At 40.1% G+C, this 22,269-nt stretch overlaps 1 protein-coding gene across 13 annotated transcripts in view; it reads right to left on the minus strand.

The window, feature by feature from the left end:
• The window catches only part of PBRM1 (polybromo 1), a 58,154-nt gene that overhangs the window by 18,922 nt on the left and 16,963 nt on the right, over window positions 1–22,269 (minus strand). For all 13 annotated transcript variants that reach the window (XM_032698935.1, XM_032698936.1, XM_032698944.1 and 10 more), the window contains 13 exons: window positions 19,168–19,384; window positions 13,517–13,658; window positions 12,847–12,944; window positions 10,079–10,355; window positions 9,132–9,237; window positions 7,297–7,939; window positions 6,244–6,455; window positions 5,282–5,467; window positions 4,462–4,619; window positions 3,623–3,889; window positions 2,129–2,274; window positions 1,674–1,831; window positions 828–1,011 (listed from right to left, as the gene is read on the minus strand). In XM_032698935.1, coding sequence (XP_032554826.1) covers window positions 828–1,011; window positions 1,674–1,831; window positions 2,129–2,274; window positions 3,623–3,889; window positions 4,462–4,619; window positions 5,282–5,467; window positions 6,244–6,455; window positions 7,297–7,939; window positions 9,132–9,237; window positions 10,079–10,355; window positions 12,847–12,944; window positions 13,517–13,658; window positions 19,168–19,384 — 2,794 coding nt within the window. The remainder of the gene's footprint in view (window positions 1–827; window positions 1,012–1,673; window positions 1,832–2,128; window positions 2,275–3,622; window positions 3,890–4,461; window positions 4,620–5,281; window positions 5,468–6,243; window positions 6,456–7,296; window positions 7,940–9,131; window positions 9,238–10,078; window positions 10,356–12,846; window positions 12,945–13,516; window positions 13,659–19,167; window positions 19,385–22,269) is intronic.

Below are 22,269 nucleotides of genomic sequence, written 5' to 3' on the forward strand. Positions count from 1 at the left end.
TTAAGTATTTTAATAGCATCCAAGAGAATTTATGAATCCAATAATGTAATGACTTTTCCTGAAGTCAGGAGAAGAAAAAGAAAACATCTAGTGGTATTAAGACCATGAAAAGACTGATGTTACCTGGACTTCTTCCCAAGACTGTGATTAGTCAAAACTACTCTCCTACAACTGTAACTTCTATTTCTGTCCTGGGTCAGGCTGGGATGGGGTTAATTCTCTGCATAGCAGCCTGTAGGGGGCTGTGTTTTGCACTTGTGAGATGACAGTGTTGATAACATATCACACTGTAATTACTGCTGAACAGTGTTGGCACATCAGGCCAACAAAAGGCCTTTGCCTTTTCCCACTCTGCCCCTCAGCAGGCTGAGGGTGGGCAATAATCTGGGAGGGGACACAACTGGGAGCCAAACTGACCAAAAGGGATATTCCATATCAGAGGACATTGTGCTCAGGCATTAACACTGCGGGGAAGGAAGAGGATGGGGGCACAATCAGGGCTATGGTGTTTGTCTTTCCAAGCAACCACTACAAATTCTGAGGCCCTGCTTTCCAGGAAACAGCTAAACATCTGCCTGCCAATGGAAAGCAGGGAGTTAATTCCTTATTTTGCTGCTTTGTTTGTGCATGTAGCTTTGCTTCATTTATCAAACTGCCTTTAACTTGATCCAGGAGTTTTTCCTCCTCTGGCCCTTCAGATTCTCTCCCCCATTCACTGTGGGGAAGTGAGCGAGTGGCTGGGGGGGAGCTGAGCTGCCAAGCAGAGTCAGTCCACCACAACCCAGAAGGGTGCCCAGGTGACCCCCTCACTCCCACCACATTTTTACCTAAAATAGTATATCTCATCATCTACAACTTTCGCAGAGAGTGAAAACCTCTTCAGCCCTTTGAATTTCTTCATCTGTTTGTCGCTCTCGTTGTAGCGGCTCTCGCAAAGAAAAACGTCGTTTTCGGAGATTTCTGTTGGTCTGCAGGAGAGGAAGTCTTTGAATGACAGAACGACACACTTTCCTGCAGAAATGAAAGAGCTGGGTAAGAAGGCAGCCACACTCGCAGACTTTCCGTAAAAAGGGTGGGAACTCCACTTTTTTGCCTGTCTCGTAAGTCTGGAAGATTCCTGGTATTTGGCGCAACTACGGAAAATACACCAATCGACGTTTTAATCAAATAATGCCACTCACAAGAAACCTCCAGCAACTTCATGCAGCTTTTGGATTTTTTTAAAGCTCTAGGAAACCCACAAAATAGCAAACCCCAATGGTCTGTCAGTGTATTTATCACAGCATCAGAACTCCAAAACAAAGTGCACACCATCACCTTCTCCAAATTTCAACCTCCTGCTCCTCCTTTCAACTTTCCAGGCAATATGTACTGGAATAATTACATTAATAAGCAAGAATAATGGATTTTTCTGTTCTCTGGCTGCAGACAACGTTCACTCGGTTATCATACATGTAATTCCCTTATTGTGAGAAAGCTTTCTTAAACTGAACATTCTCACCAGAGGTTCCTAAGACAGGAATGTGTATCAGGAACCCACTGAATAATCTCTCATCCCTCCCTCCCTCAACATGACAAAACCTACTTGGAATCAAGCCTATGCATAGCTATCAATCACTTCAGATTGCGTAGGAAAGGGAGGGTCCATTGGATTTAAAGTTGCTAATAATTACCCAAAATGCAAGTCATTGGACAGGTCTCCTCCAAGTTACTCAAAAACACTTCCTTCTTGTAGAACATCTTGGTTGGTTCATGTTCAGTTTCCTCAGGATGTATGAAGATTGGACCAAAAAAATATGCAGCTCCATCTCGCACCCACATCTTTTCAATCCTGGAAAGAAACCAAAGCACTGACATAAATGAAAGGCCATTCCTCCCAAATGAGACAGAACTGGGGTGTTCAGGAAGACTGGCAGTGGAAAATGGGTACCAAACAGCCTATTCCACCTGTACAACTCTACCAGGCTTTTATTAGGCAGCTAAACTTCCACCTCAGTCTATTAAGAGCTTATAACTCTTCACTCACAAGATTTTTTTCCCCACCCTCTTTTACACCTTTTGCAACCAGCCTGTCTTTGGTCCAAGTTGTTTTTATAGCCACAAACTGCAAATAAGAAGCTGCACCCACCTTCCCACTCGGGGTCGCACCAGCCCGTGGGATTTTATGAAGACACAGTCCCCAACCTTAAGCCACATATCGTTGTAGCAGAGCTGCTCAAAGTAATGGCAACCAGGCTCTCCATTGGACATTTCTACTGGAACATCTTCTTTCTCCTGCAGAAGAATAAGCATTTAGGAACTTGCAGAAGGAGGAAAACCAAACGTTAATAAACAGGTGCCATGTGCTCGTAAAAGGCTTTGCTCTGTCTTTATGTCAACAACAGTACGTAAACAGGCAAAAGCCTTCAAATTTAAAAAAGGCAATTTCAAAGCTAAAGACACTCTTCACATCTGTCACAACCCTTCCTGTTTAACAAAGCTCTAATTTTGCCAGAACTGTAATTTACAGGTCTTTTTTGTTCTAGTGCTTCAAAGTTACCTGGCCAAGCCAAGCCCTGTCAGCTTTCTTTGATGGTTTAAAGCACAGTAAGGTGCATAAGGGGCAAGAACTGAGTTTATGGCCAAGATAAAACACATAGAAATGTAATGACTAAACTCTCATATGGAATAATAAGAACACTCCATGTATTGCCTGCAAATTCATACCATTTGCCCCATTTAATTTCCTACTTTTTAGGAACAACTCACATTGTGCCTCATTTGATCTTTCAGACTGGGATTTAAGAAAGCCAATGAAAACTGTCTACCCAAGGCATGGAAGGAAAAGACTGTGAGATTTCATTCTCTCAGCAGAAATATCTTTTCTCATGATGTGAATAAATTTAATAATACACACTAAATGTCTAATTAAAGCTGACAATGTGTGTGCTGGGTATTGTGTACTCAGGTTCTGTTAGAGAACTCAATCTAAAGTGCATTTATTTTATGATTCTCTTATTTTTTCATGCCTCTAAATTTATTTTTGATAAAATAAATTCAACTGAATTGATTTTAATACCTTTCCTTAAATTTATTTGTTTTATTACTCCAAGTACAATAAACAAACCATTTTATCCACTATGTTGGACAGAAATATTCTTAAGCATTTTGACAATACACTACTTAGTTATCAAGCACAAAGAGGTCACAGACAACAGAATATTATGTATTACTTGCTGCTGCCTAGCTACTGACTATTTTACTGAAATGCTACATAATAAAGCATTTCAGCACTGCCATGAACCAAAATTAGACTTTTAGTTCTACAGGTTCTTTATGCTTAAGACAAGCTTTACAGTAAAAGTGTAATTTTCTGAAGCAGTAAAAAAAGCAGACCAAGTTCTTTACATGATCACAGGAAAGAGGCTGTCAAATCTAACAGATATGTAGAGTTTATTTTCTGTTTAGTCTATTAATATTTTGTTTGTATCTATTTACAAATGTGTATAACGTGATTTATAACAGAAACATCATGTTTATTTATATTTGACTATGTTTGGATGCTGTGAAACCCAAATAACAATATTTTGTCATTCTTTATTTGGCAAACACAATCAATGTTCCTCTTCATTATCTTACGCACCTTTTCGAGATGAATGATACTTTCTCCCACCTTACTGTCCTCCAGTGTTTCACTGTGTTTCTCCTCATCTACTTTGTCTGGATTAGCAAACACAGAAGCAACACGGACCACAGGCAGGGGCACATCTCGAGGGACAAATCTGACAGAGCTCACAGGCATAGTCCACAGTTTGATCTTTTTAAAAGACTTTGTCTTTGCAGAGTAGCGGGACTCGCACACATAGACATCTTCATCTCTGAAGTTTTCAGGGCACAATTTAAAGTATTCCTGCACGTTGAAGAAAAAATATGAAATATTTCAGTGATGCCCACGCCCCACAGACACACAGTGAACTCTCTCTCATGTTTCCTGGGTTTTTTTATGCTTCTATCAGCAGCCTTTCTGCTGAGTTCCTTTCCCAGTTTGACATCCAAGTTTTATTAAAAATAACAAGAAATTCCATCCTTAGAGAAGAAGCTAAATTCAGTACTGATTGGTATGTGAGAATAGTTGGGGTTTATTTATTTACAAAACTGGTGCATGAACAAGTACAAGACCTGGAGCCTGAAACCACCTTTACAAGATTTCTGAGCTTTGACTTGAAAAGAGGACACGATCACCAAGCTGGGGGTGATCATAAACATATGGTTCTACAAACCAACCAGCTCAGGGAAACAACATCACCTGGCTAAACTACATATCTCATGAAGCAAAGGAAAAATACACACAGCCTACAGGAGCAAATCCTATTTTAGTAAGTATTAACAGAATGTCTCTACGTCAAAGTGCCCATAGCCCTACAGCAAAACAGCAGAGAACACAATATTTGCTTAAATAAATTAGTCTGAACAGTCTCTCACCTTGACAAACATGACCACACATTTGCCTAAAATTTTGCTAACGGGAACTTTATTGTAATAGTCACTTTTAAAAACTTCTTTCTCCAAGAATTTTCTTGTTGCGAGATGGAACGTTTCATTTGGTCGGTAAAACCAACAGCCATAGAGCCACTTCTCTCCTTTAAAACAGACAACAATAAAAAAAGAGAAGGGAGATAGAAAGAAAAAAAAAATGTAAAATGACATTCTCTAGTGCATGAGCAAGAAAGAACAACTATAGCTTGATTAATTAATCAAATAGCCATATAGTCACTTATATTGAGAGCTCTCTGCTTTGAAACAGGACAATATTTATTAAACTTTTCAGGAAAGGAAAGCCTGTTGCTTAAAAAGCCTGCCAATTGTTTTCAACCCAGTAAAATCTGACTCAGAAAAATAAAGGAGGAATTGGTTTTTAGTTATAATCTTGACTTTCAGGCCTTCAAATGGCTTCAAAGTCTACACAACAATCACCTGATTATTTGAAGAGGCATGGATCATTACAAAAAGTCCATCCCACTCAGAACACCATCTCTGGGATGCTTACAATTTGAGGGTAGGTAGAAATGAACACCAAAAAAAAAGCATGTGCTGATCCAAGAGCTTTCCATTTGTAACATCCTTCAGAACAAAGCAACTTGGAAACAAGAAAAATACTCACACACTGTGTGAGTGCACACATAGTCCTGCAAGTAAAATAAATAACATCTGCACGGGGGGAAAAAAAAAAATCAAATGGGAAGCTTAAAATAGTATTAAGAAGTTTCACCACGGTGTTTTCCCCCAGCAAAGACACCCTTACCAGCTGAATCCTCCCAGAGTCGCTCGATGCAGACGATGTGGGGTTGCAGGTTGGCCTCTGCAGGCTCCACATACACATAATCCCCCACGTGGTACATGCTGTTCTTGAAGCTGCAGTCCTGGCTGTAGGTCCGATGCAAACTTGACAGCCCAGCTGAGCCAGAGGAATCTTCACTCTTTTCAGCTTCTTGTTTCAAGAAGGGAAGAACAGTTGTTAGTAGTGCCACGTTTCCACATTAGCCAGGATTGCCCATGTGGAGGCCCTCACCCTGAGGCTGGAGCAGCCAGAGGTGACATCGGTGTTATGTGGGAAGGTGAACCACGTTAGAAGGATAATTCAAGGACAAAGAGCTAACAGCTCTGCTGCCATCTGTGGAGAGGGGCAACAGGAGAGCTTTACTCATTCCCTTAGATATGCTCCACAGGGACAGCCAGGAAATGTGGAATACAAAGGACCTTTGCAGTAGGTTTCTTGCCCCTACAAAACAGTGCGAAGCCCGTTCATCTTCACCCTCACAGCAGTCAAGTAAATACACAAAAGGCTTGCTTAAATATCACTTCTTTAGCAGTGTTAAAAGCATGATCATAGACAACACCATCAGCACAGCAAGAAACCAGTATTTGTCAAAAAGGAAACAGCCAAAAGGTCAGCTGGAACCATCAGTGCTAAGTTGATTGTCAGCAGAAAACTAAAGTAAAACATATTGTTTTATACTATACTTGAAATAAGAATATAGGTACCCCAATGCATTCTGATTAAAGAGCTTACATGGAGTTAGTATCTACCTACATCTCTTTTTTTTGGCTGAGAAGAATCAGAATAAATCTCTTATCCTTGGTGGACAACCAGACTATTGAGGTCCCTTCAGCAGGCAAAGTTGCAGCAACAGCAGAGCTCACACCATAGGCAGAGATGTATTTTTCAATTAATATATTTAAAATTAATGAAAAGGAAGTAGCTACCTCTCTTCTCCTCCTCCCTTTTGAGCTTATCCTCCTCTATTTCTTTGGGCAGCTTTTCCTTCTTTTCCTTTTCTACATCGTTGTGAAGATGCTTGGTGGTATAGCTGAGAGCAGGTGACAGAAGAATCTCTCCATTCTTACACAGTTCATCTCGAATTTTAATAAAGAACTGCTGAAGTTCAACTGCATCCTCATAAATCTCCGAATCAGTCCTGTACAAAAACATGTAAAACAGGGCAAAACCAGTTTGTCCAGAGTCAAACAGGATCCTAAACACTCCCATCAATTGCCACATTTAGTGATCAATCTAAAGCTTCACTCTACCAACAGGTTTCTATGTTTACTCATAATAAGCAGCAGCAGAGGCTGACAAGTCTCTGCTACTCTGCTGTCAGTTTTTATTATAGTTGACCCAAAACAGTACTTTTGTAAACACCAGCCCTGAAATGCCAGGAAAATCAAATCTTGCAACCAAGACTACTTGTCACCGGACTCAACAATCTGTTAACTTCTGAAAAATTGAGTAATAACAGTATCATTAACAAAACTGACTTATTTTAATTATCCATACTCCATTAGTAGATACTTTAATGTAATTTTAGTCAAGATCTCACCTGTACAGCCCCAAATATGCTACTGAATTCCAGTAAAACACTGCAAGAAGTTGCAAGTGTTCACAGTTTTTGCAGTTTTACCATAGCTCATCTAAGTGTGATTGCTCCAAAAGAATAATTCACTAGTCAAGCAGTCAGTGAACAAACAGCTCCTCTTCCTCATTTTTTCAATCTCAAAGTTAACAGGAACCCGGTTTTCATGAGGTGTTCCTTCAGAAGACTAGTGACAAAATTATCTCATGGCAGAAACCTAACTTTTTCCTTGTTTTTAAATGAAAGCAAATGTTCCACTGAAGACCTGATAGAACTTTTGAGATTCAGTTTTTCAAACACCCATATCAAAGAAAGTGAACACTTTGAAAAAACTTCAGCCTTCGTCTAACATTAACATGTAAAACTCATGTGATAAAGGATACCCAAAAAAAAAGGGTTTGCTCACCTATTCATTCTCCTTGCCCTCTCCAGTACCTCAAACATATTCTCCTGGAACAAATCCAATCTCCTATAGCGATTATTTTCAACATTTTTTCGGATAATATCAAAAGTCAGAGGAGGTTTATTTGGGAAGTTGGGATCAACAGCAGGAATCTCAGCTAAGGAGTCGCTGTAGCATCTGCCCTCATCATCCTGGTGGCTCATAACAGATACAAAAAGGTTGTGGATGAGTTCTTGAATTAGCAAAGTGACATTGGGCACGTGAGAATCCTCATCTCCTTCTATTTCCCTCCGAGTTTCAAGCAAAACTTTGTGCAGGACCAGGGCATCTTTATAAATCAAAGACTCCGGCTCGTTGTACGTGCAGGCGTTGTTGAACATCATTACGAAGTCCTCTACCATGGAGTCGATATCCTGGTACTTATTTGCCATCATGTGGCTCCTGATCTTTTCCATGTCCACGGGCTTTTTGATGGTCACATAATAGTCTGGGAGCTCGGAGCGGGACGGCAGCCTCAGGAAGATGGCGCTGAGCCGCCGGCCGCGCTTGTCCGTGTAGTTCTTCACGGCCTCGTACACCTCGTTCAGCTTCTGCTGCATGGGAGTCATGTATTTCGATTTTTTGGGAGAAATGCCACTTTTTCTACCTAGGATGACAAATAGAAATTAAAAATAAAATAAAATTACAGAACCGAGAGCCTGGACACTTCTTTGTGCATCTTCTTTCCGTTGGAGTATCGCTTCCTGAAGAACCACTTCATGGAATGAGCAACTGTATTAGTAAGTTTTTTTTATATGTTATTTTTCTCAAACATAGAATCATGTCACCCACACCACACATGTCACCCACACCATATGTGGCCTACCTGGCAAAGGCCTCTTCAGACAGAAGCACGGAAAACATCTTTTTCTACCTAATGTCATTAACAAACTCCTCTAAACTCAAGTTTGGTCTTACCAACCCTACATGAATTTCTCTCTACAGATGTTAAAAATCCAGTCATCACAGGGGTTTTGCTATCACTAAAATTAGGTATTCTAAATATTATCAGATTCCTTCATGGCATGTTTATGCCAAATCAGAGAGGATTATTGTAGGTAAAATGTAAAACAAGGCCTCCCATGGGATTACCAATCAGATTAGCTTTTTGATTAATTCAGGATCTCTCATTGCACTGCACAGACTCTGCCTGTGAGTCCTCTATACTTGTACCTTACTTTAGAGTTGCACATTTAAATTTTAAGAGGACTGTGTGCAGTTACTTTCTTTAAGCCTTTCTGTGCAATTCTACCCTTCTCAGTTTGCTAAATTCTGAACATATATTAAAGGAACCTAAGATTTGAGCAGTAGCAAACCTCATTATTACGGGCAACAGCTCTAGGAACAGATATGGGAAATTTCAATTCCTTGTTTTTCATGGCTTTCAATAACTTTCCAAATAAAGCTCACCTTTTTTTATCATTCTGTGGAAATCTCAGACATTTAACAAGGGAAATTAAGAGCTTTCCTCACTTTGAGAAGTACCTTACTTGTGAGCCATCCCTGTAGCACACATTCTGTGTGCTGATGAAGTGTGACTGAGCACATAATGCACCACCCAACATCTGGATAACACCACGTGATTAAATCCCACTCTTTCCAACCATTCCTCAGAAAACACTACATGCAACAACTTAATTCTATTTTATATGCACGTAAACATACCACTGCTGTCATAATTTTGAAAATACAACTTCTTTGCATGTGCAGCACATGTTTATTCTAAAAGGAAGATCTGTTCATCTGTATTGTTTTTTAAGTGTTGAAATGAGACAAAGCAGTGCACAAAGTTTTCTTACTTAGCTTTAGTTTAGGGGATGCCACATCATCGTCTTCAGCCAAGGGTCCCAGCTCTTTCCTTTTTTCTTTAAGGATCTTTTCCAGCATATGGGCATCATTGTACACCTATTAATCAGTAAAGTAATCAAAAACCAACCAAAACAAGGCGTACTGTGTTTAGACTAGTTTAGAACTAGCCCCCAAGAAACATTTAAATGTTAGTCTGGAAAAGCTGAAAGCAAAACTGAGTGTTTTATTCAAGGTGTACTTTTGAGAAATAAGCCCTTCTTTTTAACTGACTTACATAGGTAAGCAGAACTGATGAACACCATCTAAATCAGGGAGCTAAAATTCTTGAATAAATTATCCAATTAAGTTGCATTTCTACTCCAAAGACTATAAAATGGCAGGGTGGAGTTGTCCTACAAACTTCCTCATCAAACCCAAGAGCAATCAAAGACCTCTTGAACTACTGTGATTCCATCAAGATACAAAGGACCAGAACAATCGTCCTGGGTCTTCAAATCCAATTCCAGTGAATGCAACCTCATCATAAAGTCCTGTACAGCAGCAGCTCATGTTCCTCATTAGAAACAGTGGCAGGTTTTCCTTAGGTTCCCTACCACCACCCTGTCCCACAATACCATGCTTGCTGCCTGAGAAACATCACAGTACAGACACAGCCTACAATATATTTGCAAATGAAAAAGATAGTCCTTTCAGACCCATTTTGCTGGGGTAAACAAGTCAGGCCTTCTAGTCTGACCTCCTGCACCCTCCACACCCATGAAAACAAAGTCAGCTTCTTTCTAGGACACTCCTTCCCAGAAGTCCCGAGAGCTTCTATTTTAGTTCAGTAATTGATTCCAACACATAATGTGAGTTACAGTCAAAGCTAAACCCTCCTCATGTAACTTCTACGTCTGCAAAGGAGCAGAGAGGTGTGAGAGCTGAACCAAGGCAGTACCTGGGAGCCCTCCTCGTTGTAATGCCTCGCGTTGCGGAACATGAGCTTCATGTCCTCAATCATGGCCTCCTCCGCCGCGTACTTGTCGTTGCGGATGTTGTGCTCTATCATCTTCAGGTCCATTGGCTCCAAGATAATTTTGTAATAGTCTGGATAGTCCTTTTTGGATGGCTTGACCATGAACAGGTCGCAGAGCCGCCTGCCTGTGCCCGGCTCTCGAGCTTCCAGAACCGCGTTGTACAAGATCTTCATCCGCTGCTTTCGTATGTTCTTCTTACTGTGAGGTCAGGGAGAAGAACAACAGGGAAAAGAATAAATGTCAGGGGCTCTTTTCCCCGCTTCCAGCACTAATATCAAAATGACATTATCCTCTACCATGATGACAACCAGAACGACCTAAACGCACACGAGTAAGTTCAACATTAAAACAGTGCACTAGAATTTGCAAACAGTGACAGCATCACAACCAGCAGGCTCTACAGGAATGGGAAACTACTTTCAGTTATGATTCTTCTCTCATTGACCTTAAGTGTTCTACAGAATAAAACAAATCACTTGTTTTCAGAAATGCAAAGGCCAAAAGGAGCTTTAAGCACTTTCCAGCTGCAGAGAAAACAGACCAGTCAGGAGCAGGCATCTGAATCCAAGACCTCAAGATCCAGAGCAAACAGGGAAAAAACCTGCAGCTACTATCTTCATGACTACCTCTGCTGAATACAGAATATCATAGACTTGAGCTATTTTTCTCAGGGTAATTCTGTACCTTCTTTAGTACCAGATAAAAGAAAAAAAGGACATCAAGAATGTAGCAGGAAGAATTACTTAAATATCTGTCAATCCCAGACAAATGAAGTTAGAAGTCAATAAAGCTCACCAAAATTCAAAATATATCTTCTACAGGTTAAAGATTATTTTTCTGCATTACTGTCACTGCTGTAAAATACTGCTTAGCTGTTCACATCAGCAGATAAGCAATGCCAGAACACAGACATGCTGCCAAATTCCCCATTTGAACATGTTTCCAAGTTTTAACATTCAGTTCCATGGAAGTAGGTAAAGTAAAACCCAAGCAGGAACACAAAAAGGCCTGCCAATAACTCAAGATTCAGGTCATGCATCTGATACATAAAAGGGGACATTCAAACAACTTTCTTCTGTGTAATTGTTATTTTCCCAATGAGATGAATTTTGCAAGGGTTATTAGTTTCCTTTTTCAGCAACATTTTGGAATTCCCCACAGTGCTTCACTTCTGCCATCAGCAGCATTTACAATCTGCTTTTCCTTCCTACCATTCAGCAAGTGAAATGGATAACAAGCATTGAACTGACAACACCAAAGCACTTTCAGGTTCTCTTCAGACATTATTTTGATTTCCCTTTACCTACGAACACAACTTTTTTCTCTTTTACTTCACAGATGACAAGGCCTGACAGATTTTTTTCTTTTAAGCATTACAGTACTGTCTCACACAAGGTGATCAAAAGCAACACAGAGTTAAAAGGACACCAATGGCAATGTGACTTGCTTGATTAGGTAAGAACTTCTCTTTGAGCCCAAAGATCACAAAACCAGCAATTTTTCCAATTTGTTCCTTCCTGATTACTTGGTACTGTGGTCTGTCTTACCTTTCCACTACATTTCTTCTTCCCAGCATCCCTAGACTCTATCACCTCCTAAATCATATTCATATTTTCTCTCTGCAGACTCTTCATGAGTGTACATTGCTGCACTTACTTGATTGTTCCTCGGTGACTTTTTGCTGATGCTCTGTTTCATTCCCTTCCTCCCCCCACAACTGCTGATACTTTTACAAAACAAAGAAATAAATATACAGGAAGCTGAAGGTCATAAGCAACACCAAAGAAAGAGCCTGAATTACAGCTTTACACTGGCTGTTGCTACTATTGCAAAAATATTATCAGAAGGTGGAACTTATTTCAAATGACACCATGAGGTAGACTAGAGAAACTACTCCTTGTTGGAGTGAAATGCATCATTAATATTAACCGTGTAACACTGTAAAGAATAGTTTCCATAAACCATCAAGAGTCAATTTTAAATCACTGTGAATTTGGTTTGTGTTACAAAAAATAAACCACCTATTATACTCAGTTTATCTATTTGTCAAATACCTTCTTTGGCCCTTACTGAAGGGTAAGGAACTGAAGAGTGCAAATCCAGAAGGGGGAGAGAAGCAGCCCTCTGACATTAATGATGAAAACTCCTCAAGGAGAGGTCGGGTAATGAAAAATGAAAATGTTTATGCCAGGAGACTTCGCCAAATAAAAATATTTGCAGAGCAATACTTTAAACTTAAAAAAAAATGTATTCAACTATAGTTTTAACTTTAATTATATTCTAAAATTGCCACCTAAACTACATAAATGGTCATATAGTGGAGAAGCAGTAGAATAGAAGCAGGAAGTGCCAACAACCTCTGAAGATATTCCACTCACCAGGCTAAAAAAAACCCTACCAAAAGCCCAAATAAAAATCCTGAAATCCACTGACAAATTTACCTAATTCAGTGTAACTACGGTGTCCATGCCACTCACTGAAGTGATGTTGACAACCATCAACTAATAGGCCAAAATAAGAAAACAGAGTCAGAAAATAGTTTTGAATTGATTGGAGCCAACACTTAATGAAGTTAAGTTTCAGAACTACAAATTCTTACACAAATGCTAAAAACCATGGCTCAATATTCTCTTTAGCAAATAAAAGATGCAGCGATGTCACGGTCTGCAGGAACTACAGGAGCACATACCTTTTCCTTTTTGAGCTTCCAGTATCAGATGTAGCAGAAGAAATCATACTGTCCCCATCCTCAATGTCATCTCTCCGAGCAAGCTCCTTCTTCTTTGCCTGAAAAAACCCCCAAATCTCTGAAGCCAAACTCATGCTGGACACTTCCAAAACAGTGTCAAACATCTGAACAGAGCAGATGCACAAATACAGATGCAACTACAGGTTTTGAGACTAAACCAGCATCAAAATATTTCCAGTGATTTATTTAATATAAGTTGGCTGATGTAAAATAGGAGTATAGTTCTTTCTAACTGTCAGGACAACTTTTGAGGAATCAATTTGAAAACAGTGCCATTTCAGACTGCAGCACTCAGCTGGAACACTTTATGAAATCTAAAGTGCTTTAGCATCAAATGCAAACACTAAAAAAACCCCACATGATCAATTTTCTCTCAGCTTAATCAGGTTAAGAGTCAGAGTAAGGAATAAAGTGACCAGCAGAAATCACAGAAGGCAGGAGGTGTGAAGAAAAATCACTTTATGATGCTCTTCATTCCCATACTTCCCCCTAAGCAAGAAAATACTACTGCAAGCACAGGTCTAGTTAAAAATTAGTTTGGAAAAACATTCAGTAGACAAATAAATTTACATGTGAAGTTATATCCTTTTGACTGTTCTACTCCACATACCTGCATAACCTGCTGCATTTTCAGTACTCTTTTATAGATGGCAGAATTGGGAACATTGTAGCGCTTGGCATTTTCAAACATCAAATTCAGATCAGCCTCCAGTTGATCTAAAGTTTCATATTCATGGTTCTTCAGCTTGGTTCTGCAAAAGAGAAGTACCAATCAGCTATTTCACAGGTTACATGGTGCAAAACAGTTCTTTAACATCTTTATTTTCACGACAAATCAATATCCAAAGAGCTCTAATTACAGGAACGTGTTTTTTCTGATGCTCCAGTAACATCTTCCAATTGCAACTATATTAGGGAAACATATCTCCTCCTAAAGGATGTTTTCAATGATTTTGAAAGTTGTGGAGACTGAAGTCTTGTTTTCATACTCAGATGAGATGTTACAGATGAGGCAGAAGCACGACCTGCTGAGACCACTCCAGTACCCTCAGCCCTGACCTGAGGGCCTGGGTACGATGCCAGGTCAGCTCTGCACAGACACAAACACTACATTAATCCCATTCACACTCAGGGAGACCCAAAAGTGCCCAGCACCTCTCATGTCATCCCCTCCAATTCTTCCCTTCTCTTAAAAAACCTGGTTGTTTGTTGACTGGTGCTATGTGCAAAGTGCACATCATGCGAAAACAGAAGAGGACTAACAACAACAAAAAGTCATTTTTCATATGCTAAACACATGAATCAGTGCACTCTTTGCCAAAATCTTAATATGTTTTCTTGTATTTCCTTGCACAAGTGCTGAAAGTTCTTTTTTTAAACCTTCCAACGCTTCACTGCACGCAGCAGAAAATATTAATCTACAACAACACGAACCCCAAAGCCCACTCATCCTCCTCCACACCTCTCTCTTCACCTGCCTGCCTGGCACATCCACCAGCTACACATCATTAAACTCAATCTGGTTTTTACAGCACCTGGCTCATGGTGAACCTGGCTTGATGGTTCACTACCACAACATAAATTTAATATAAAATCTTTTAGTCCCAAGCTTGTGTCTATCACTGTTTGTTTATCCAAACAAGGTGCAGGCCACCTGCCTGTAAGCAACCAACTCACATCCACAGTTGTGTTCATCAAAGGCTCGACAACAGAAGCAAAGATCCAGACTTACACCACATGGTTTGGAAGGACTGACAACTTCCAACCACAGATGTGAAGAATGAAAAATGCACAGAACGGGATTGCTTTTGTGCCTATCTGCAAAGAACCTCCTCCCTTACCATCCTCTTCACTGTACTTGCTGTCAGCAAACAATAGGATGATTAATTAAGAAGGTTATTCACAGAAGTGCTCTGAACAGATTTAATTACACTCCAACTCAGCAGAACTCAACTACTGTGACTTTTCTGGAATTAGAGTATGAAATGCAGTTTCACAGTAAATTTTTAACAACCCATCTGACCAATCTTGAAAGGAAAGGATTTTATAAACATCAGTTTAGTTAGCAAAGTGAGGTTAAAATTAACCAAATCCACAGGTCTACAGAAAGTCACTGCCAACATAATACAAATTAAGTTTATATAGTAGAAACTATGAGAAATTTCTGTCAAATGATTGACAGTGATACAACTGTACCACGAAAGCATGACTAAAACTTGGGAGAATAACCTTTTAAACAAAATGACATTTGTGAAACGGGAAGAAAAACGGTTTAAAAAGTAGGTTACAGTTTCATAAGGCCACTAAGCCCAGAACAAAACTGGCATAACATTTCATTTGGTCAAAATCAGAACAGTAATTAAAAAAAAAAAATGCAGTAAGCTGGTACTCATCTCCCTAAAAGTTCTGTTGGAAACTCATCAGCCCTTCCAGGTGGAACATGTGAAAGAACTGATGATGAGAGAGATGCTCTCTCCACATAATCAAAAGATCCATCTTATTAGATACGCACTGTGCCTAAAAATTTCCTACTGAAACAATTCAAACCATGGCTAAAATCAGTTATGTAACTTATTTTGCTTTTCTTCAGAAATTGTGAAGTGCTAGTCCTGCCTCTTCAGGGAAAAAAAACCCCATTAACAAAGAATGTGTGGGATGAAAAAAGGCATTTGTCAAATGTCCTACTGAGGATGACAGTCTTATAAATACATTGGGAACACTGTTTATTTGAACCTGTGATTTTGTAAAGGTCTTTTGTACAATATGCACTGAAAGTACTTGTTAAGGTAGGAAAACTGGATATGCAAACAGAAGATTAAAAATTATACAATATTCAACAAATATTAAGTGACAAAGGGAATGAAAGAACTGCAAAATCTCAGATACAGTGAAAATTTACAATGTATTCTAAATATTAGAGACATCATTTTCTCATTAGAGAACATTTTTCTGATTGGCTTATTCATAAATTAAGCAAACAGAAATATTGAAGTTCTCTATAAACCCTTCAGATTTTAACCCAGGCAGCAGCTCCATTACTTCAAGGTAAGTTCCACTCCTTTTTTTGCCATATTACTAAAGCTGGTTAAATTAAATGGCAAAATATCCTTGACCAGGTGATGATATTTACTATAAGCTCCACTCAAATAATTAATAACTAATCCAAAAGCAACAAGGGCCCCTCCAAACCTCACATTTTTGGGAGAACCTCAACACATCCCAGTGCAGGGAAATGTAACATTTAGATTCCTGTGTGGCAGATCATTAACCAAAAAGAGGCACATTCATTAGGAAAATGCAGTTTAATGCCCCAAACAGCAGATGTCACACAAACCCAACTGTGTTTCACACTGGATCCCTGCACATTTTCAAACCTCATCTATAACTCCAGTTCCCTGGAGCACAAGACACCAGGATGTGCCAATGAAGGTACCAACTTCAGTGCCTGTGCTCCCACATGTGTTTTAGGAGGGAGCTGCTGCCATAGAATTCCTCCCTGGCACACCTTCCTCCTCTGGTATAAAAAAGCCTGACCCACTTGCCTTAGGGATCATACTTCCTAATGCTGTAAAATTTAATAAGGAGCACAGTTCCTGTAAGCATGCCAGGACCCAGCACTTGTGTACTGGGTACTGAACACATTCTCCTGCATCATTTCCCAACTATTCCTGTGGTTATTTGTAATTTCAGAATGACTTTTCCCCAGCAACGTCAAGTTTGCAAAGTGACCTCCACACCAGGCATTTTTACCACACATAAAAGTTGTGGCCTTCACAGCTCCATGCCTTGCTTTTTAAGAAGGATTTTCTTGTCCTGTTTGAGGCAGGGAATTCTCATTGGGGTGTGAAGGGAATGAAGGGGGAGCCAGGCTCACCCCTGCTGTGCCCACTGACTGGGCAAGAGGTCAGGGGAACAAATGGAAACACTGGAAATTTCAGCTGAACACAAGTGGTTTTTACTGTCAGGGTGTTCAAACACTGGCTCTGGTTGCCCTGGGAGGATGTGGAGTCTCCATCTGTGGAGATACCCAAAACTTCACTGGGCACGTGGCTCTGGGTGACCCTGCCATGGGGTTGGGCTGGGTGCTCTACCTTCCAGCCTCAGCTATTCTGGGACTCTGTAAAGAGCAAGTCAAGAGGAAATTAGGAAAAAACTAAAGCCATCAGCAGCAGGATTCCCTCCCACATCCTGGAAGAACAGCTGGGGATCAGCACTCAGCTCAAACAACTGAGGTTCATAACACTCATGAAGTGACTGAGAGGCTGAGACAGGTAAAATGTACATCTCATTAAACCAAAACATACTCACATGCTCCCTCTAGAAATCATATATTATTAATAAAGTCTTTTCCTGCATTTATCACACACGGCCCCCCCCCTGAAATATATGACTAGCTGTAAAATTTGCAGCAACCACACATTTCACAGCTCACTCTGGAAACACAGCTTAGGCAGCCAGATGCCAAAGCCAAACAGATATGAGACAGGAAGGGTAGGCTTGACTCCAACTCCTTCAGCTTTTCACTAGGACACTCAACTTTTCTGCCCCCATCTGGGAACAGAAGATATGCTCTTCGTATGTCCATCTCAAAAAAAACCACAAACCCCAAAAAACACCACCACAAAAAAACCCCCTCCATCCCCAGTGACTGGCAGTGCAACCATGCCAGCTTCAGTTTTCCCTGCAGCACATCATTTAAGTGCACACATGCATGACTTCAAGGCTTTTCAGGTATAGCAAGAAGTGAGGATTACATGGTAATTTAAAAAACAACTGAATTTCAGAATTTGCAGAAAGAAGTTGGACAGCTATAAACATTGTACTCTAACTTGTGAGCCTCAAACACTATTTCTAAGAAGCCTGTCTGTCCCTTTTTATTTTCTAAGCTCTCAGGCAACAAGTCAAGTCATTTTTCCCTGCAGTTCTTCATACACTTGCATGGAATTTCTGTACTGCTCACACAGCCAGATGCAATCTGCCTACGCTGGAAGGAAAGCAAAAGTGCAGCTGCCTCTCTATTGCAAGTTATTTGTTCTATCACTGATAGCAAGGATATTTTTAATGGAAAGTCTCTCCCAATTAAATCTGTTGATACATTATTTGAGCCAATACTTTTAAGTACATCCAGACAAAAAGCTTCCTGACAACTGTCAATGATTCTTCTCAATTTCTACCTTCTTTTTTCTCATCAAGTACATTTTGTGCTTCATTCAAGGCAAGACACTTTCTTTGCCAAGCCAACAGCTGTACTAAGACATAAAAAAAAAAAAGCTTTAGAGCCACTGATAGATAAGATAACCAGTGTGGCAGCTCCAGAACTGCTCCCCAGCACATGAAAAACACTCTCCAACAAATTAAGAAAACAAAAAGCAGCTTTGTTAGCTTCTGATTTAATGAAGACACTGCTTAGTCAACAATTACACCAAGTCCAGCAAATCATATTAGGGTATAAATACAATTTACAGACCCGTGTACTACAAACACACGAACAGTGTAAGGGTTCAGCACTCACCAACTCAGGATGAAGGACCAGCACTCCTGAGGTGCAGCTCTGGCAGGGACTGGAGCCCCAGTGGCCACTGGCAGGAGGCCTGGGCCACCCAAGGCTGGTCAGCACCATTAAAGACTGTTAATGCACTCAGGACCCTGAGCATCCATCACCTCAGCCTGTCTTGGCCCACTAAAGAAAGATATTGCTCACTTCTCTTCACTCAGGGTTTTAATCTGACAACTGTGCTCTGGCAGCTGATGAACCTTTCACGGTTCACAGATTTATAAATGGTGAACTGCTTATTTCAGTCCAGACCAGCTACACCATGAATGAAAATAATTATTCTCCACAGTTTTACTGTGACCTAGACAAAAGGAATGTAATTGCAACCATCTTTCTACAGTTCACCCCACTGAAGACTATTAATTTAAAACACATGGCAGTAAGAGGTAATCAAGCCATCATGGTCAAGGAAAGAGAAAAAGGGGGGGGTTGCAGAAGCTTTCATCTCTGCTGCACAGGTGGCCTTCAGAATTATTGATATGGCAGCTTTCAGGCCCATTACAAATGAAACTCCTTGGAAAATAAACCCAACAGCAGCCACCTATAAAAGATGATGAAAAGACTGATGCAGTGAGTTGAAACAAGCAGCAATCAGATGGAAAGATGGTGCACATAATGCATTAGGTAATGACAGCCTGGCCACAGGAGAGGACTCTGGAGAGAAAACAGTTTCACACCAGATGTAGTTTGTAATTCTGTTTTCTTACCTGATCTGCTGCAATGAAATCGGTGTTTTAATTTGCTGATAATAATCAGGATATTTTTTCTTGGAGGGCAAGTGGAAAAAGGGTTCAGAGATGAGCTGGCCCTGATTATTTCGGCAACTCCTGACTGTGTCATAAAGCTGGTAAAGAGGATTAGACGTGTCCATGAAGGAAGTAATGCTCTCAGCTTCAGATTCCCCCTCTTCATAACGAGCAGCAGCTGCACAGAGAGAAAGGAGAAATGGGGAAACTCAGCAGGACAACTCTGAGTGGGTTTTTTGATGGATAAAGGTCTAAACCAGAAGAAAAGGCAGTCTCTCAACTGAGGTTGTTCAGCCACTCTGTGGCACTCAGATTCACACCTCAGAAAAGGGCACAACAAATATATCTAATGAGCCTCAAACTGACAAAAAAAAGAGGCATTTTATCTAGGTATTACAACCTTTAGACCTTATTAATCATAGCTCAATACAAAATTGTGAAGTTCAGCAGAAAAAAACCTGACACTAAAGCCTGAAGATGCACCTCTTATATATGCAGCAAATAAAGAAATTAATATTTTAGAATGATTATACAATTAGCATAAAATTCATGTGCAAATTTTATAGCAAGCTTTTCTAGTTATCTTGCTTCAGGATCAGGATGAACGAAAGAAATGCTATGAGGGGCTCATATTTACTGCAGATAGAATAGGAGAAACATTACATGAGCAAGAGAAACATAACAGGAACGAAACAATGCTGGGAGTAAATGGCCAATCCTTCCACACTTCTCAGTAACACAAACAGTGTCATTTGTACCATAACATAAAATCATGGTTTTGCACATGCTGGAGTTAACTCATTCACCCTTCTCCCCCCTCTTAGGAGCTGGTTTGCAGGAAAGCTTGGCAGATGAGACCCTGGGTAATTCAGTCCCACAAACACAGTTCTCTGTCACTCACACCAAGTTTCCAGCTGGCGTGTTTATTATTGCTCAGGCGAGGCTGGCACTGCTCCAAGCTCTCCACCCACGTTCACTAAAGACATATAGAAATGATGACAAAGCCAGGGGACACTCAGACTGTGACTACACAGCCCTGTCATCTCCCCTCTGTCAGTGTGACACTGCAGACCTGTGTGAGGGTAAGACATGTGGGACCTACCAGAGCAGTCAGAGGCAAAGCTAAAACACAAACAGGCACCAGCTCCTGTGCAAACATGAAATCACAGAACCACAGAATCTGCTGAGTTGGAGGGGACCCACAAGGATCATGGAGTCCAACTCCTGGTCCTGTACAGGACCATCCTCGAGAGTCACACCATGTAATATAAAGATGTTCATTACTGATTCAGGAGACACACTCAAAAATATCCTATTTAGGTATCTATATATGCCAACGAGCATCACTTAATGGCCCAGCACCTAGTAGAGCAGCCAGCAAAGCAGGAGCTGGACAGAATAATTCAGGTAGAAACCAAACAGAGGAGGTAGCACTATGTTTTCATATACCTGACTGTGGAGATATGTACTCACAGTTAAGAGACTGCTGTCAGATAAAGTAAGTTCCAAAAACAGATTATGATTTGGTTTACTCAAACAATTTGCTTTGTTTACTCCAATTGTTCAGTTCTGAGTGCTCCACCAAAAATGGAAGAAACAGAATAGAAAAAGCAGAATAACTTGTTTTTACAAAAGAGAAAAAGATAGGGAACTACTAGTGTATATTGCTGTACTCTAATATGTGGCAGCCAGCAACAAAGTAGTTCAATACCCTAAATGAGAAATGTACTCCCTTTGTATTAAAAGTGGGACACAAGGCATTCCCTAAAGAAAAAATCTAAGTAAATTAAAGAGGCACTGTAGGGAAAGTGTTTATGTAATACTGTAATACAGCTATAAACATTTTCATTATGATGTGTATGTTCTTTAAAAAGATGTGTCAAATATTACACATTCTTACATATTCAGAAAGTGGTGAGTGTTCTCCTAGTGTGAAACCTGTTATCTTAAGAACCAAAGAAAAATACATTTTCAGACCACAACACAGAAAAATTCTTATTTTTGTCATGGAACAAACAACCTACTGTAAGACTGTACATTCTTTCATATGCAGTAACACCAGGCCCCATCCCCCCAGCAAGCACACGGTGGCAGAGTTGTCTCCCTTCTAGTTATCTCCTACTTCCTTTTCATGCTGCTGTTACCACAACTTCAGTTAGCAGATACAGCAAAAACACCCTCCAAAACATAACCATAAAGTATATGCCATTCAACAGTCCCAAACAAAACATATTTCCTGCTGTTCCCTCCATACCACGGTGCCTGTCTCCTAAGGGGTGGTTTCATAATGGAGTGATGTTAAATTCCTACAAAAGCAGGAAGGCATCCAATGTACAGCTACAACTGAGCCTTGTTATCAGATATAAATGCATTTATCATATACATGTACTCTGGCTGAATGATGAGGCAGAGAGAGGGCAGAGAGATGGGAGAGTACTCGAAGGTACATGAAAGAAAATTAGTCTTTACTCTGTAAGGGATTTGTTTCCTCTGTGGTCCCAAAGCACCTGAACAACAATGAATGCTCAAAGTCTAACTGCAGACAGTTCAAAAGCAGCATCCAGTCTTGAAACATCTCTAAACGACACAGTAGTAAATAAAATATCTTTGTTTACAAAATTAAATACATAATAATAGGTAATACATAATGACCAGCTGTGCCTGCCTTTACAGACTTCTAATGAAGAGCAAGGGAGCTGCAGAAGCTGCTCACATCCCAGCACAGTGCAGCTGGGAATCTTCTACAAGCTCCATCACACCAAACACCATCTGCAACTGTGAGGATAAACTCTCAACTGGAAACAGATATTGTTCATTGCTTAGGCAACTGCTACAGCCAAAGAAGCTCATAAAGATTCAGTTCTCTGTATCAAGAAGGAGAAAAGTTCTGTTTATGTTCAGTCATGCAGCCCAATTCTCATTTATTCTAACAAGTGCTAGAGGAAAGAAAAAAGATGAGACAGCAGAGCAACTAATAAAAGTACCACTTGATTTAAATAAAAATCCTTGTCATCTACAGAGTGAAATCATAGGGATGTCCAAGTAGTGTATTGGAGGGACAGA

The sequence above is a fragment of the Chiroxiphia lanceolata genome, chromosome 11 (assembly GCF_009829145.1).
Source record: "Chiroxiphia lanceolata isolate bChiLan1 chromosome 11, bChiLan1.pri, whole genome shotgun sequence".
Lineage (NCBI taxonomy): Eukaryota > Metazoa > Chordata > Aves > Passeriformes > Pipridae > Chiroxiphia > Chiroxiphia lanceolata.